At 40.7% G+C, this 18042-nt stretch overlaps 2 protein-coding genes across 2 annotated transcripts in view; one reads left to right on the forward strand and one right to left on the reverse strand.

Annotated features, from left to right (window-relative positions):
• The window catches only part of LOC139208336 (general transcription factor IIF subunit 2-like), a 46213-nt gene that overhangs the window by 14367 nt on the left and 13804 nt on the right, over positions 1 to 18042 (forward strand). The window lies entirely within an intron of this gene.
• Positions 7642 to 8752, reverse strand: kctd4 (potassium channel tetramerization domain containing 4). The gene has a single exon (XM_070837979.1). It carries the CDS (start codon positions 8552 to 8554, stop codon positions 7778 to 7780), a length of 777 nt encoding a protein of 258 aa, XP_070694080.1. The 5' UTR covers positions 8555 to 8752; the 3' UTR covers positions 7642 to 7777.

Here is an 18042-nt window from a genome sequence, read left to right on the forward strand (position 1 = left end):
CAAACTAACCAGCACTCAGTCAGTTTGTTTTCAGTTCAACTGGAAAAAAACCCCAAAAAGAGTGAAATCATGGACTCCACCTTCATGTAATTCCTGGTGGTGCTTTCAGCTAAAACGAACCCTGTTTCAGTTAAAAATTAACCCTGGTGCGGATCAAACAGCCAGACCGGGGTGTCTTAAAAAGGAGGGTCTTTGTCTGCTTGTGCTGTGGAAGCAAACTGACCTACCACAGGATTTTTAAATGATATGATATTTAGATATACGAGTTTAGCATGAATGTAAAAGCTAAACCATTAAATCCATCTGCTGGTTGTCAACAGTTCAGGAAGCAATCGTGTAATCATTCTGTATAAGCATTTAAGTAAATCATTTGGTAACCATGGTAACACGTGTGCATGTCAGCATGTGAGTGCTGGGATTTTCCATAATTAGACAGTTTAAAGCTGATAAAACTGTGGTCTTCTGTGTTTCTATCAGACTGCATGCAGCATGGTTTATTTGCTCTCTCTCATAATACTGATAATTCTTATTATTAGTTGTTTCTACTTGAGCAGGGAACATAAATGTGCATGTAAGATGCATTAATCTGCTGTATGACCTGGATAGAGGATTATGACTAAAAATGTTGAAACATGAAGCCTCCATCATTTTCTTCACTTTCAATTTTTCCTTTTTTCTTGGAAAAAAAACCTGGTTGTGTCTCTGCCTCTGCTGTGCTGGAGATCCTCCTCACATTTTTCTCTCAAATGATTAGTTTATTAATGATTGGTTCATCGAAAGAAAATGAACCTGCAGCTGTTCTGATTATTTTAATTGGTGATTGATCATTTAACTCATTGTTGAAGAAGTTGAGGAAGACTTCACCTTTGGCCAAATGATCAATTGAAATGATCATTTTATCAATTAGATTAATCGATAATAAAAATAGTTGTTGGTTGCAGCCCTACTTTATTACTTGTTAATTTATTCTTTCATGATCTCAGTTGGGATTAGATCTATCAGGCCAGTATTGATCTCTTTTACTTTTTACGGGAAACATTTCATTCACTGAAGGAATGAAATGTCAGTTGAATGTTGTGTAATACATTTTGATCAGATTCATGCAGTTATGTGAATAACATACTAACAAGTTTATAACTGAGTGTAACGGCTTGGGGGGTACAGGAGCAGTGAATTGCCTTTTTCTGTCCAATTTAAACATACGGATATGGATCTATCTCACTTGACTGGCAGGAAGGTTTCTGTTTTTGAAGAAAAATCCGTCTTTGCGGTCGAATCCAGGGCTCAAGGACGTTGCATCATCCTAGGGCTGAAAAAAAAGGTTTGGGCAGGATGAAAATTAATGTTGGGATGAATTTGGGAGGTGCAAGAAAAAACTTGCAAAATCCTGTCAGACCATCACCACCAGTATTTACTGTCAGAGCGATGAACAGTGACAATGGTGTCCCACAGTAGGACATCTGATCTTAACGTGCTAACAAGTCAGCAGCAGACATTTGCATTTACAGTGAGTTAACATTACGTTAAGTTTTACAGGTGCATCTGGTCCAGCAGCTCCTTCAACTTAGATTCTTACTTTGGGGTGGTTTTGATTGTATTTCAGGATGGTTTTGGGAGGTTGGTGAAAAAAAGTTAGTGAACAATCCTGGTTGAACCAAGACACAAATTACTGTTTCTGTTTCATTGTTTTTTTTATACCCCATGCAAAAAGTGCAGTTCCTGGGGAAAACACAGATTTTTGAATGACTGGCATGAAAAATCTGAGATTTAAAGTGTCTGCAATTGGCAGCTTCAATTTCAATATAAGATATCTGCTAAAGCATAAAAAACAATTCTCTATCCTCGCTGTTTCGCTGTGCACCCTGGGCCTCTGCATCAGTTTCTCATCTCTTTTTAATGACTGACTAATGTTTGATGCTGCATCTTTTGTCTTAGCTGAGATTATAAAGGGTCTGACTGAGGGGGCTGCTGTGGCTCAGGGGGTACGACGGGTCGTCCACTAATCAGAAAAATGAAAATTTGATCACCAGCTCCTCCAGTCAAGTGTCCTTGGGCAAGATACCAAGATACTGAACCTCGAATTACTCCTGAAAGCTTCGTCGTCTGTGTGTGTGTGTGTGTGTGTGTGATTGATTTGACTCCTGGTGAGCAGGGGTTTCACCTGACGTGGTTGCCCCTGCCATCAGTGTGTGTGTGTGTGTTTGTGTGTGTTGTGAAAGCACTTTAAGTGCTGGCAAGACTAGAAAGGCGCTACACAAGTGCAGTCCATTTACAATTTATCCCCCTTCCTCTTCTTCTTCATCACCCTGACGACAAGGTCTCTTTCCTGCTCTGCCATTCTTTCTGGAGTTGAAAAATAAACGTCTGAGGTATGTTAGTCAGTTTCTGGCGGAGTTTCGCCAGACTAAGGCATGGCGTTAGGAGGGGCGTGTGCTAGAGAGAAAGCGAGCAGCTTGTGAGCGTATGATGTGGGAGTTTGCCTGGCAACAGGTGAAAAGACTGTTGATGATACTAGTGTGGTTTGAGCCTTTCTCAGTGCTGTTAGCACCTCTCCTCATCATCCACAGCTGCCTTTTGATGAGGTGTGGATCACTTTGACCCTGCGACTAATAAGTACAGCAGCCACCGTCATAAAAAATGCATGGAGCTGATCTGTAATTAAAAAGGGTCCCAGGTTTGATGTTGTTGACAGTGAAGTGTCAGTGTGGTGAATGGCACAGCTTCACCCAGTTCAACTGTTCACATCTACTCTGTCTCTTATGGTGTCGGGAGTGTGTTGTATGTTTGTCGTCTGTGTTTGTGAAGAGTGGGGGTGAGGGAGGAGGTCCGCCTGATGTCAGAGGTTGTTGGGGGTGTATGAGTCATGTTGAGGGTGCTGGCGGCTGGTCTGTTGGTTTGACGACATTGCCTGCAGGAGCAGATGGTTTCACTAGCCATGGAAGGTGGGCACAGATAGAGGCACGCTGATGTCGTTCATTCAAAGGTGGCTGATTATTGTTGGAATAAACTCTGGAGGAGATGAGTGATTTTCAGGGTTTGGAATGATTCAATTGAAAAATGTCCACTCCCACAAGTTTCCATAACTGGATCTTGACGTATATCCCTGCTTCACATTGCTTGGACAGGAACCAGACGAGCTTGTTTTGTGTTTGCTTTGGCACCGGCAGCATCGCCCACCGCCAAAGCAGTGGCTGCGTTTATTTGTCTTTAAATGAGGCATTAAAAACTTACATTGGCATTTTTTAAGACCCAGTGTAACAAGCCTGTTGACTTAAGACATGTGGTAGGTCAAATTAATTATTCAGTTTCCGCTTTGCTGCTTCTTCAACGAATTAAAAAAAACAAACCGTAACTTAGATGTTTCTCAAATTCATTCTGACATTCATTCTTTTTAATGCATTCTGTTACTGATTTGTTTCTTGAGATATGCTTTTAATTGCTGTGTTGGCATTTACTAAGCAGAGGATGTCTATTAAAAGGCACAATAAAGTTGCATTGTTGGAAATGTAGGATCCATTATAGCCCGCTGGAAATCCCTATATGGCCCTTATGAAACCCAGCAATGCTGTTTCCTGTGAACTTTAATAATTGAAATGTTATCTGTAGGGTTAACAGAAGAGATTACGCTTGGTTACTTAAAGTTGCACTTAAGGCAAGTTCAGTGCTTAGCATAATGCTGATATGTGGTTTAAGGCTAATTACTTGCCAAAAATGGGAAAAGGCTATCATTTTGCTTCAAGTTAGAAAAGTGATCCCAGAATCTCCGTTCATGTTTGTGGTGTCTAGAAAGTCATCTATTACCAGCCCCTTTCTCTCTCTCAGGGCCAATCAGAGTGCCTCTCTCTGTCGACCTATCAGAGTAAGTCTCCCCAATGAGAAGGTCTTTTCTTTCTCGGCCAATCAGAGGACTTTTCTGTGTTTAATTGGCGAAGACATGAGCAGCTTCCTTCTGGGAGATAGTTACATGTGTGAAGCTAAATCAATAAGTTTTTCTGAGATTGTTATTAAACCATTAATTGTTTCACAAATACAATAATGAATCCCATGTAATATGCTGCAAAAAGAAAGACTTAACTGTTTTGACCAGTATTGTAACATATAAACCATCTATTAGTTTTGGAACGTCATACAGTTCATTCATCTTTATATAATGTGTCACTGTTATTATGCCAATTATTAATAACTAATAACAATGTATGAAAAAATAATTACATTTAGTCAAGGATAATTCATTTTTATTTCATAATGTGAAGTCATCTTGTCAATCATTTCACATCGTAGTGGTGGGGAAATATTTCCACCCACATAAAGTCAACTTTGTTCCCATTTTTTTCATCTGAACTAGTTCACTGAGGTTGTGATAAGCTCTGGGCGCACTCCTGCATCACCTTAAACAGGGCAACTAATTATGACAAAAACAAATGAGAAGAGGGGAATAATCATATTGTTCAGCTTTAGAGGGGAATAACTACCGCTATCACTTTTAACAGTATAATGTTACTGCCAGCATTGATGGTGGCACACATCAGAGTTGCAATGCAGAGAGATAAAAGCAGGTTCTCCTTCAGGGAAAATTTCACAGGCTGGCCTACTTGTAAAATACTAAATATCTTCACTGAAACTGGGAGGGATTGAAGGGGCTCCCCAAAGGCTTCTGCAGGTGGAGTTGCTGCACTGTGGTGGCAGTGAGCCAGTACAACATACTGTTCATCATTACAGCAGTCGAGAGGAGAGCTGAGTGTGTTTTTGTTAGATTGTTAGCTTACAATATTTCATATTTTATTATATATATTTATTTATAATATATTTTATTATTTTAGGCATTACGTACATACATACATGATGGCTTGTAATAAATCAGTAATGACTGTCATCAAATTCTGACCACAAATATCTAAGTCTAAGTCTACTGTTACTGAAGACCGTCCCACTCTTGGGTTACATTAACCACGTTTCTACTGTGGGAACTTTCCCCAGGGACGAGGAGCCTCTGGAGAAAGTCAGAGCACCGTAGGGATAAGGGTCCAAATTTAGCTCCTGGGACATTTTTACCCTCCCATAAAGAGGTAATACTTTTCTAGAGTACAGGAACTTCAGGGATAGGGCTGTCAGCACTGAACATTTCTGATCGGTCGAGCCGCAATCTGAAGCTGCAAACCAACTGTATGTACTGTAGTGGTGCACAGAGCGGCTCTGAAGTCAGTCTAATCCACATGTATGCATAAATCATGTCACTTCAGTCAATAAACTTCACATAACTATCATGATACATTATTTAGGCTCTGAATGGTGTTCCCATGTTGCTGTAGATTTACTCAGGACACACGTATGTAAATCCAGTGATACACCAAGAACAACACAGTGGTTCCTTGATGGATTATCAAGCCCCTGGAAGGATTATGAGAACAAGTGACATTTTGTTGTAATAGCTGAACACTGTATTACAAGGAAATATATATATTTATATGTGCTTTTGTTTTTGTTTTTGAACCCAATGGCATTGATCAATCAAAGTTGGCAATGAAGAGGATCCTTTACTTAAGTAAACACACTAATACTACACTGTGGAAATACTCCACTACAAGTAAAAGTCCTGCCTTCAAAAGCAAAAGTTATCCAGGAAAAGTACTCATTGTGCAGTAAAATGTTCCCTGTCAGTCTTTTACTATACATGTGTTTGGATTAATGTTAGTGCTGCATTAATAACTTAGTTGCATTGCTTAGATGCTTAATCTTGAGCTAATTTTAACTACTTTATATAGTACTAAGTAGTTTAATCTTCAGCAATGCATCATGGTCTATAGGATCATCATGTGTTTGTAGCGTTTCTGTCCTGTGAGAACCACATATCTCTAAAAAGTCTTAAAACTGTTCATCAGCTCAGAATACCAGCTTTGTGACGAGGCATTTTCCAGCTCATCCAAGAAGGTTTTTAAATAGTTTATTTAGATTAAGGATTCAGGGGGATTTTCACTAAATCCCTCAGTTCAGATCAGACACATTGAATCACCAAATTTGGAGAGAACGTGGTTTTCAGTAGACAGGAAGGGTCTGAAAACCTGTACTGTGCAAAGTAGCTAAAGCTAAAGTAAAATGATAATATTTGCCTCTGAGATTCAGCAGAAGTATAAAGTTGCATTAGATGGAAGTACTCAAATAAAGTACCAGATTTGATTGTACTTGAGTAAATGTACTCAGTTACATTTGACCTCTGATTAAAGCCACTTTTATAATTAGCTGTCCAAAGTGGGCTTTGATAATTGAGGGAGCAGAAACCCAGAGACATTACACCCTCTACTGTTTTGACTACTGTGTAACAACATAAAATATGCTGCACGTGTCGTTTGTCCCTGTAATCCTTGAATATTTTTGCACACCTTCTAGATTGTTCCAGACATGAAAATTAGTGTTAAACACATGCAGAGAAGTGTAAAATAAGTAATTTAATGCAAGGAAAATGTTCTGGTTTGCTAAAGCTGAAAGTGAGAGCCAGCTCAGTGTGTCCCTTATTTGTAGCAGAAAATTCTGGAAACTTAACACTAATAGGCTCCTGCTCAATGGTTAACAGTTACACACTGTACAGAATATAAGTCAATGTGGGCCAGGATGAAAGGGTTGTCAATGTCCTTTTTGCCTTTTATTTGAAGACTCAGGCTCAGGCTGTTTAATGTCATGTATAATTGATGCAAAGTAACTTCTCAACATTGAACATTATTGCAAGCAGTATTTCACCGGCTCCTCACACCAAGCAATGTCTTTTTACAGATACACTTCAAAACACTGAGTTTTCAGTATCACTTTTATTTGTAAAATATTCACATTGAAAAGTAAGAGGCATTGTTGTGGCACTGACTTCACGGAGGCTCACAGCACTAACAAACACACAGTTCATTTAGTGCACATGCATCATGCTAGATTCAAAGCCCTTACAATAATCACGGTTCTTTGCATTTAAACACTACTTCTTGACATGATCTGAGAGACGGTCTATGTTGCTTCAGTCTGATTTGGATGTGAAGTGTGTTAGTCCATCCAGGGAATATTGATGCGCTGTTGTTTTCCCCTCAGGCTCCAGAGAGGCTAATAAACTAAAACACAAGCTATTGAACCAACTAAACACAGCACACACAGTGTATAGCAACACACACACACACTCACACACACACGCGCGCACACACACGCACAGATTGTAGTAAAAGCTGAATGGCACAACGGTGCACATCACGGCTGGTTTTGAAGGCTTTTGCGGCTGTCGACAAAGCAGCAGAAGCGTTTTTTTGTGCAGAGACAAATCCATTGATAAAGTTGTCCAGTCTCAGTTTGATCACTTTGATTGATATATGGAAGGATTCACTGTTGACCTGTCTTCCATATAACAGTGATACTTTTTGTGTAATCTCTAATCAAGTGCACTTTACATATCCTAAATGCTAAATTGATCAGGGTCGTTCTTATCATTAGCTGATGAAGTGGCATAAAGGTTGATGACAAAATGCCATTCTGCTGATAATGGTTGTGGAATAGCCCATTGTTACCCCAAACTTATCAAATCCTGTGTTTGTAGCCCAACATTGTACAGTAAATATATAAACACTAGTCTGTGAGACAGTCCAACCCACCTGTTCTCTCGTCTCCCACCCAATGACACATTACAGATCAACACATGTTACAAGATCTTTAAGCCAATACCTTACGTTAGCAGGGTGGATATGGAATCAGGCACTACTCTGTTCCCTCTCTTCCTCCACCTCTCCTCGTCTCTTTGTTCCCCTCCATCCTACTTGACAAAGTGCAGGGCCTCAGCCGCCACCACAGAGCCCTTGCTGCTGTCAAGGCTAGTGACCAGCTTGAAGCCTGATCTCAGTGCTAGCATCACTGTCTCTAGTTTCAGACAGTCAAGCGTGCACAAGAATGTGCTGTCCTCCTTCAGTACGAGCCGTGAGCCCGGCTCCGACTTGATGAAGTGTCGGAACTGGATCACGTTGGACGACACCACAAATTCCTCTGGAAAGCCGTCCAAGCGGCTCTTGGAGATCTGCACCAGCCGCGCCTTGACCTTGTCGATAAAGGTGGGGTCACTGCAGTACACCTTGAGGCCCTGCGACCTCTCATGGCTATCTGTCACCTCCAAAAAGGCAGCCTCCCGCTGGGCTGCCCTCTGACTTTCCCACTCGACCACGGCTTCCACCAATTCACTTAGACGGTAAAAGTCAGCCTCTCGTCGCAGGAGCCCTGCCTCCCGGAAGTCGTCAGGTAGCTGGAGCTCTCCGGTTCGGAGGTAGTTGAGCACGTGGCGAAAAACTGGACCATCTCTATCGATAAATGGGTTGCCCATGGAATCAGTGTGCTGGACTGGTTTCTTACCGTTGGCCAGCTCTTCCAGAAAGGTACCCTGGTGCTTGGCAAGGGTGGTCCGGTGGGCAGTGTACAGGAACCCCCCTACGTTGAGGGTGATGGTGCCTGAGGAGGGCTTCTTGAAGCTCTTGCTGGGCTGCAGCAGGTCCGGGTTGATGTGCCTCAGTTCACTTTCCATCCTTCTGAGGTTCCATTCCATTCTCCAGTCACCCTCTCCAGCCTGTACCCAGCCTCCTCGGAGCTGGTGTGTCTGCAGCACAAACTGAGTCTGTTTTTTTCCTGCCTTTTGGATCTGGCTGTGTGAGTCTGTGGTGCTGTTGAGAAAATGAAAAGGTGTTGTCAGCTGTCGTATAGAGAGACTGAATGTGTTTGAGAGGATGTGATGGTGGATGGCTGAGTGCTGTCTGCCAGAGCAGCTACAGTGAACTGGGAGCTGAGAACAGACTGGCTCTGTGTGCTGCTCAGTGTCCCTCCCCCCAGCCCCCCCCATCTCTCTCTCTCTCTCTCTCTTTCTCTCTCTCTCTCTCTCTCTCTCTCTCTCTCTCTCTTGTTCTCTGTCTAGGAGTGGGAGTGGGTGGGCAGACAGCATCACATGCAGGGAGCAGAAAGAGGGAATATGAGAGCAAACAACAGAAGAGTACGGACTCCAGGAGCTCTTTCTTGCTCTCATACTCTAATTATCTTTGATAAAAAGGTGCAGAGCTGAACTACAGCAATTAGCACATACACATGCGCACACCACGCACACACACACTCTCTCTCACACACACACACACACACACAGGAGCACACACACCCTCCTGTCACCAGATGGAGGAGGATTGCTTCCATAATTTTTTGTGGTGTGAAACTGTCTCAGCTTGTGTGAGTCTGAATATAAAACTCCTTTTGCAGCCAAATCCATCTGTTTACCACACAGCACTACATGTGAACTGGAATCTGTTTGTAATGGAGTCCAGTTTAATTTGGGGGATTACTGCCGTGCTTTTTCTGTCTCATCTCTGGTTATGACAGGAAGAAGTAGGCTTCCTCTCTTACTTATGTAAATGAAAGCAACAGGGAATGCGTTTATGTAAATATCCTGTTTTCTTTCTCAGAAGGTAACAAGCAGTACTCTGTGTTACTTGTGCATTGATTGTGTGTGTGTCTTGTGTGTGGCTTTGGGGCCCTGTGGAGGAAATGGACCAATTACCGTCAATGGCGGTCTGGTCATAAAGGACAGGCTTTGAATTGGCTAATACTTTGGCCTATAGCCCCCCTCGGGGGAGCTGCACTGGATAATTTGGTACAAATGCCTCATACCACAACTGTTTGTGGATGTGTGTGTGTGTGTGTTGCTTTCTGACTAGTTACAGTGTGCGATAAAAGCTTAAAAATGTGTAGTCTATACATGGTCTGGCTGCCTCTGCTGCATCTGCACATGGTTATTTAAAGCTTAACTCCTATATTTTAAAACCTGAGCCCTATTTTTATATATTCTGGGTTTGAAATGACTGGTTGGTACAACATTTTCTGGAATTTGTCCAGTAGATCACCTCTTTTGACAGCCAAGAACAGGCGGCAAATGAGGTACAATGGCTGTAATGTACTTCGGGGAAATTGCACCAGATCAAAGTAACTCCACTAAAAGTGTTTGTTTTTGCCACTGACAGGCTCAGATTGTTAATCAAAATGTCTGACATCATTACAGAAAGGATTCCTACAGAGAGAGACATGTAAGAGCCTTCTTGTTTAACCAGAAACAGCCTTTGTATAGCACTAATCAAACCTACCAGACTCCATAGACAAAAATAGTAATTTTACCTTGTCGAACTCAGGAGTGGTTGGTCTGCTGTCGCCTTGATCAGCTTGTTTGTTTCTGACCTAATTTTTTTATAACATCAAAGTCACACAATAACACAAACAAACTAACTGATGAAGACAGCGGTAGACCAGCAACTTTTGTGTAAATTTACATTTTTGTGAAAGGCTTTGAAGAGAGCGATATAAAAGCTATATGTGGTTAAACAAAAAGGATTTTACAGGTCTGTCTCTGTATGGATCCTTTCTGTAATGTTGTCAGACCGAATAACAATCTGAGCCATTACAGCTTGTTTGCTGCCTGCACTCAGCTGCCGGGGGAGGCGATGTACTGGGCCAATTTCAGATGTTTTTGTACCTGCCAGTCATTTTGACACCATGATATGTAAAGATAGGGCCCAGGTTAAAAAAATAATAGTTATCCTTTAATGACTTCTAAAAAAAACTATTATCCATTTTTCTATCAAAGTCTTCCTGCCTTAGTTCATGTGAGGGACCCACTAACTGTGCATGTTTCCTGTGTCATAAGCAACCTCCCTTATTTAGTTTCCTCAGGCGCCATCATACGGGACATAGCAAGAGGTAGGGAAATACACAAAACAAATGTTTCTGTGTTTAACTTACTGTACTCTGCATTAACACAAATGCACAAACACTCAAGCAGATTCTGAGCCCGATAACAGTTCTGTTGTAGAAATATTGCAGCCCTGGTTTGTAACCTGCTGTAGATGTTTTTTAACACCAGGATGCAATGCCAGTCAATTTGCATAATTCATCAGCACTTGCACAGGTGTCTGGAAATGACAGAATACCTGGATTGTGGCAGTGCTTTGCAGGGATGTTTGTGTCTCTGGATACTTGAAAAAATATTGTTTAGTATTTCAGTTCATTTGCTACTGCAGGATGTGCTGAATGTCCCAGACAAAAGCAGCATAGTACGGGGATGAAAGATTAGATACATTTAGATTCAGGGCTGCAACCAACAATTATTTTCATTGTTGAAAAATCTTCAATTAATCAATTAATTAATTAATCTATAATACTTTAGTATATTCTGAAAGGAAGTCAATCCCAGTTTCCCACAGTCCAAGGTAGTGTTTTGAAATGTATTGTTTCCTCTGAACATCACTCCAAAACCCCAAGATATTCCATTAATTATTATAGGGGACCAGCAAATGTTCACATTTGAGATTCTGGAACCAGCTGATTTTTGACATTTTTACTTAAAAAATCACTTAAACAGTTAATCAATCTAATCAATCGATATAGTTGCTAATTTATTTCATGTCAATCAACTAATCAGTTTGATAGAAATTGAATGATGCCAGTGTTTCGCATTTTTCTAAGTAGTAATAATCAATACAGTAAAAAGGTCATGAATAAGAGCACAGTAAAACTGGAACAAAAAAGGACTCCATAGTAACCTGATCTATAAAGTAACAGCATTATAATTAGGACTTGCAGAAATGTTTGTGCATCATGAAAAACTAGAGAGTTTTAAAAGAAGAGATGAAACTGTTCATAATAAAAGAGTCTCTTGTTCAGTACCTCACTGGATCACTGAGAACAGTTTCTGCACACTGTGAGTGACTCAACAACGAAGCTGTACGACCTTGATGTTAACACTGACCATCAGACATAAGAGCTCTGCACAACTAGCAAAGGCCAATGTGTGGATGCTACTTTCTCAACCAGTGCTGCGTGCAAGTCCACTCATAGTTCGCTAACTGTTTGATTACTTCTTATTGTGTGCCTCAAGCCATCAGTGTTTGATGCTGATTTGCCCTCTTTGCACACACAATCCTGTCTTTTTCAAAGTTGGATCACACTGGACACTTTTTCTCAGCAGCCCTTTCACATACACAGCAGATGTAAAAATGAAGGTGCTGTTGCGTGCATCGGTTTATTTAGCAGCACAAATGAAAGAACAAGGAAAGAATAATTTTTTTCTGGGATCGTATTTATGAAGCTTAATAAGAAAAACTCTTCTGAATGATCCAAAGACAAATTAAGATTGATCAAATATGTGTTTGGAGGTCAAAGGATAACTTTATTTTTATACCTGGGCTCTATTTTTACATATTTGAGTTCAAAATGATTGGTAGGTACGAAAGTTTTGGAACTGGTCCAGTAAATCGCTGGATGCCAAGAATGATTGGCGAATGGGCTGTAATTGCTGTAATGTAATCCTTAGGGGCAATTGTGCCAGTTGAAAGAACGTTTGCCACAGATTCATCATTTGATTCATTGGATCTCTTCATTTGTAATTTCATGCATTTCTATTACAGCTCACACTGAAAGAGCTTTATACCAGAATACCAGAGATGTCCTGTAAAGCTTACAAGAAAGCAGCAGCTGTATATAGCACAATAGGCTAAAACTACATATATTGCTTCATCGTTTCTCATGACCACTGAGATATTGTACAGTCGTAATTGTAGATGCTTTCTCTGTATTGCACCCAACTAGGACAATCACTCTTAATCAATTCACGAGACAAATTTTCATTTGAAAGTCTAAATGAATTTCAGTAGTCTTGTGCTTGCGAGTAAAACTGAAGGATCTTTACTTTTCTCTTTCATATTCGTCCAAAATTTAATCTTACGTAGTTCAAGTTTGTCCCAGATTCCTAAATGTACATGTATCTGTGTTTGTCTGTGTGCACCAGCATGAAAAATGCAGTCAAAATTCAATCTGAGAGACAACACAACCATAGAAATCATCAGGAGAAAAAATGGCAGGCAACAGGTGTGTTACATTTGTGCAACAGGTGTCAACTAGTGATGCCTCCGAGGTAGTGATGGAAACAGAGGTACATGACTGACGATTCATTTTAAGTAAAACCAAGTGACTACAGCAACAATTAGTGTGGGTTACTGAATGTGTGTGTGTGTGTGTGTGTGTGTGTGTGTGTGTGTGTGTGTGTGTGTGTGTGTGTGTGTGTGTGTGTGTGTGTGTGTGTGTGTGTGTGTGTGTGTGTGTGTGTGTGTGTGTCTCTACATCTGTGTCAGTGTCAGTGTGTGTGTGTGTGCGTTTATCTGGGAGCCGATCCCAGAGTGACAGCTCTCTCCATCTCTGCAGCGATTTTCTAATCATAAGTGATTAGTGGTATCATCATCAACAACACTCAATTGGAATTGCAAACGAGGCCAAGATGCAGCAGAGAGAATTGTGGGAGGTTTGACCTGCTTTCTGCCTCCTGTTCATTAAAACTGGCTCAGCGAGGACGGCCGTTATCTTCAAAGTCAGCGAGAATCTGTTTGTTACAGCTGTTCTGTTTCTTTATCAAACCGACAGCTTGGGACATTTGAATTAAATTTCCCAAAATGCTGCTAGCAAGGACTCTCCCTCTCTCTTAAAGGTGGTGAATTATTCATAGAGCTGCTCTAAGAGCTTGCGGTGTAACATGGAGTCACTGACTGCTGTGAAGCTGGCATGGCAACCACTTAAAATAGGGTCTTGTATGAGCTCAGAGCTGTCAATCCCGTGCTTCATTCATTATGGAAATCTATCTACCGTATAGAGTCTGCGTGTGTGTGGGGGGCAGAGTTAATCCGATACATCAAACTGATCAGATGACTGCCTTTTATTTTCAAATACATGAAAGAAATTTTGTACAGACATTTAAATTCCGCACTGACAGACCTTTGGTTAACCCTCTGACTTCAAAATAAGATTCAGGTTTACTGCAAATTAAAAATTTTTACAAGGAATTAACCTTGGTATATTAGTGCATTATCAAGACACATGAGTATAAAATGGAGATATTTACACTACAGAATATGAGGAAATACAATAATAATATGTGCTTTATATATATATCTGTTTTCAAAATGAAAGAGCTGTACAGTTTGTGCAGGAGAAGGGGTGTCGAGAGCATGGATAAAGCAGTAATAGGTGCCTATACAATCAGCAGATGAGTCAAATGTTGCATAGATGAGCATTGTTTAGTGCTAACTAACCTGCTAACACACTAAACTCTGTGAGCGTGTAGTACCGCTGTGCCTAAGTGTAGTCTCCTAGATTAGCTCTTTGTGACCCTTGATGTGAAGGTGGCTGATTTTGTGGCATCACCCTGACAACAAACCAGCACGATAACTACCTATGTCATCATCAATAAAACACAAATTTATCGAACAATCACACACAAATGATGTTTACCTTTTTAAAACCCAACGATGCACTATTTTGAAAAACCAATAAACTAGAGTGAGCCAAGCCAATGAGTGTTTAATGGAGAGAAGCGGACCTGAAGCAGTCCAGTCCACTAGTAGTTAAATCGTCCACCAGCCTTTGCAGCACTTTGAAGCCTATTTGTTGCATATGTATGGTGCTAGTCCATGCTAGAATCAAAACGAGTGGGCTGAGCACAGTTACAGACATCGGAAAATCACTTCAAAGTTAATGAATGGAATCATTAAATTTCCTTAATGAGGCAGCCTCTGGGCTTGGTAGAGATGAGCTGTAATGGAAAATTATATTTGGAGACCCAATCAGTGGCTTCACCCCCCCCCCTCACCTATTGCTTCCTTGTTGTCATCTTATATAGACAAAGCTCTGTCACTGCTGTGTGTACAGGAGAAAGAGAAGAGTAAAGAGAGTGTATTTAACCTTTTCTGTTGTATTTATTTTTAAATTCTTTATATAATTACCATATGGAGTAAGGTGTGATTACAGGTAGGAAATTTGATTGATAGATCCCACAGTGCATAAAATTCTGTGTATGCACAAAGACAGAAAACAGCAAAATGCATCGTATTTCTTTCAACCAACCTGTGCATACATACTTTTGTGTTTTTTCTAAATTTTTAATACTGATCAAACTGTGGACTTGGACAAAGTTGATTTCCACTGGTAGATGGAGGCATGCCTGGTCTGCATCAGTACTTCTGTCTGCTCCACCAGCATTCAGACCTGTCACTGAAAAGTATGGTAGATAATTGCCGCAGTTTCACCAGTTGTGTTTGATTGGTGAGGTTTTCCAACAAGGTCAGAGCAGCTGTCATTATGGCCATTATGCTTTTTATAGCACCCGTATTATTAACTCATCATACGTCTCTCTAAACCATCTTCACTAGTGATATCAGGCACTCAGGTAGTAAATGTTTCTTGGCAGCTATATTTTTGTTTATTTTCAAGGTAAATGAGTGGGTTGACAAGGGCAACGCAATACAGCACGGTCTTTTAATGATGTATGCAATGGGTTACACCTTGCAGGCACGTATTTTTAGCCTATTTTTCCAGTATGTTACATATTATACATATCATAATGTTAATATAAGGGTCAATTTCTACATGGAGTCTATATCATTGACGAGTGCAGTCCAGTCATCCTTTGTTGGACGGTTTGCCTGCAAACATTTTGGTGAGGTGGCTTTCTCTCTCACGAGCTGCCAAAAGTACTTTACAGAGATATTCAGCCTGTGTGTGTCTGGGATTTTGTCCATGTATAATAAAATGGAACAACAATTCTATTCCAGATATTTTCATTATGACTTTAGCAACCTCTTGCCAATATGAAAATAATTTAAGGCATGTCAAGAAAACCCCTTTGTATAAAGTTCTGCTTTTGAGTTACAAAGCCTGACTTAAAAGGCCCATGCGCACCTTCAGTTTCATGTGGACAGGTGCGTAGGAAGAAATGTCCATAGGCAAAAGAAGAGAAAGCTCCCACACACTGTCCTTTAACTTGCAATAAACTTTAATAAGGATGCAATGTTTCGGTATCTAGATCTTCATCGGGTAGAGCAGAGAAGCAGATACAGCTAACACCTCCTCAGGGCTGTCATCAACTACAATTCTCAACATTACATTAAGTAACAACTCATCATTAAGACCTTTGGGAGACGGTGTCTGCAATGTGAAGACCCAAAAGCCTTCACATCTCTTCAGTAACAGGGCGCAGTCACCACCTCTAGGTGGCATCTTAACCTTCTCTTAACCATACAATCATGAGGAAGAGGTGTCGTGCTTTGAAGTGCATAGCAACATGATAATGTTACGGCCCTGGCCGTTTTGTTCTGTTATGTGTTGTTGTTTTCTGTGTGGTCCTGTGTTGTCCTTTTGGTGTGCTGTGTTGAACCTGCCCACCTCCGACCAGCAAATGGTGTCGCTGTACCATTGGTTCCTGCTGCTGCATCCAAGGGAGTTCCAGTCACCAGGGGGAACCTCGGCTTATAACAGCAGCTAGATTGGAACTTTATTGTGAACTTTGTCCTCAGATCGGTTTTGTAGTAGATTGCTAGTGGTGCTCTGATTAGGTTTGTAGTTTGGGTGGTGGTTTTGATTGTTCGTTTGTTTTTGGGTTTGTCTTTTTTGTTTGTCTTGGGTTTGTCTTTTTTTGATTGTTTGTCTTTAGTAGTCACTGTACATATATTGCACTATTTTGTTTTTGTTCTTGGATCTTTTTACCTGCACGTCAGGCCTCTTTCTGTTATACAATAAATTGGTAAATTTGATTTGGAGACAAACTTTGTTTTGTTTCACTCTTTTATGTTGTGTCCCAGCTCCCCTAGACTGGGTCGTAACAGATAATCATAGTCATTTTTGCGCATTGCACTCTTGTGTCCACTGCTACATGGAAACCATGAGTGGAAGGGCAGGTGATCGCACTTGTGATGAGGAGGATTTTGCCTGTGTGTGTGGATGACTGTGTAATCTTGTTACATAGTTACCACAGGGTGAGAAGTGTCTGAATGGTCATTATATACAAAATGTGTACGTACCAAATAGTATCTCAAGTTGCAGTCATGTTTAGAAAAAAAGAAGGGAGTATCTTGGAAGACAATAGATGAATAAAGAGTTCTGGATGTGACTGTAAATTATGCCACTGTTCTGAGTGGGATGAGACTTGTTCCTATTTGATTACTAGAGGTTTATTTGTAGGTTTATCCATTAATGATAAATATACTTTTATTTACCCAGGTATTGAAGCCCTGTTTGGATGGCCTTTGCACATTGGATGCATTATTCCTATGTTTATATATTTCAATTACATTTTTCTATATTTATTTTTTGCCTGTATTAATTATTATTGTAAACCATATGCACCTTTTTGCACCCAAAAACAATGGCAGCTCCTAAAGAGGTTGGCATACATGCTGCTAAAGCAATAGTTGTATCTGAAACATGGAGTATTTCTTCAGCAACGGCACTGGAGGGTTTTCTCAAGAGAAAAGATGTTTTTGCTCCTCTCCCAACTGGCTTTGGCAAGAGTTTTAAGTGTGTTATACACATTGTTGATCTGATTGTTAAGAGTTAGCCTGTGTTGGATGGTGATAGATGGATCCAATCACCTGCCAAGTATGTTTTTTGAACATGCCCGCCCCCCCACAAGCAGGGCTCTATGGACGACTTCCCAGATTGTAACAAACCATTTGGAGCGTCAGGTTACCTTTGAAGGCTCTGTACAGATGCTGGGTAAACTGCAAAACACCTTAAAAATGTTTTAGTATCACACACCAAATCTGACCTTATTTTTTCCTCCTCCACCTCATTGTATCACCTGCGGCTGTCTATAGAAAAATACTTTGTCTGAAGTGTGTGCGAGGTGCACACATTCTAACACCAAGACTTCATTTAAAACACCTGTTTTGTATGTTTTTTGTGCGCATGCATCTTTTGCACATGTATCCCCATGTCTTACCAAAGTATTCCGGAGAACTAAGACTGCCTCAAACCTAGAAAATCACAATTGGCAATATAACCAGGAGGTCACCACACTTCAATCAGATCTGAGTCAAGAGGGTGGTGTTTTACCGAAGCAATGAAATCGCACAAAAAGTCTTGTTGGAGACTGATCTCAGAGCAGAGGTAACCAGGGTCACATGAATAGCCTGAGGCACAATAACAGCTAATGCAGTGGACCAGAGCTTGTCTTTGAAAGAG

The sequence above is a fragment of the Pempheris klunzingeri genome, chromosome 10, assembly GCF_042242105.1.
Source record: "Pempheris klunzingeri isolate RE-2024b chromosome 10, fPemKlu1.hap1, whole genome shotgun sequence".
In the NCBI taxonomy this organism is placed as follows: Eukaryota; Metazoa; Chordata; class Actinopteri; order Acropomatiformes; family Pempheridae; genus Pempheris; species Pempheris klunzingeri.

Coding starts and splice junctions, on each gene's coding strand:
- kctd4 (XM_070837979.1), bottom strand. CDS start 8,554: ATGGAATGGAACCTCAGAAGGATGGAAAGTGAACTGAGGCACATCAAC.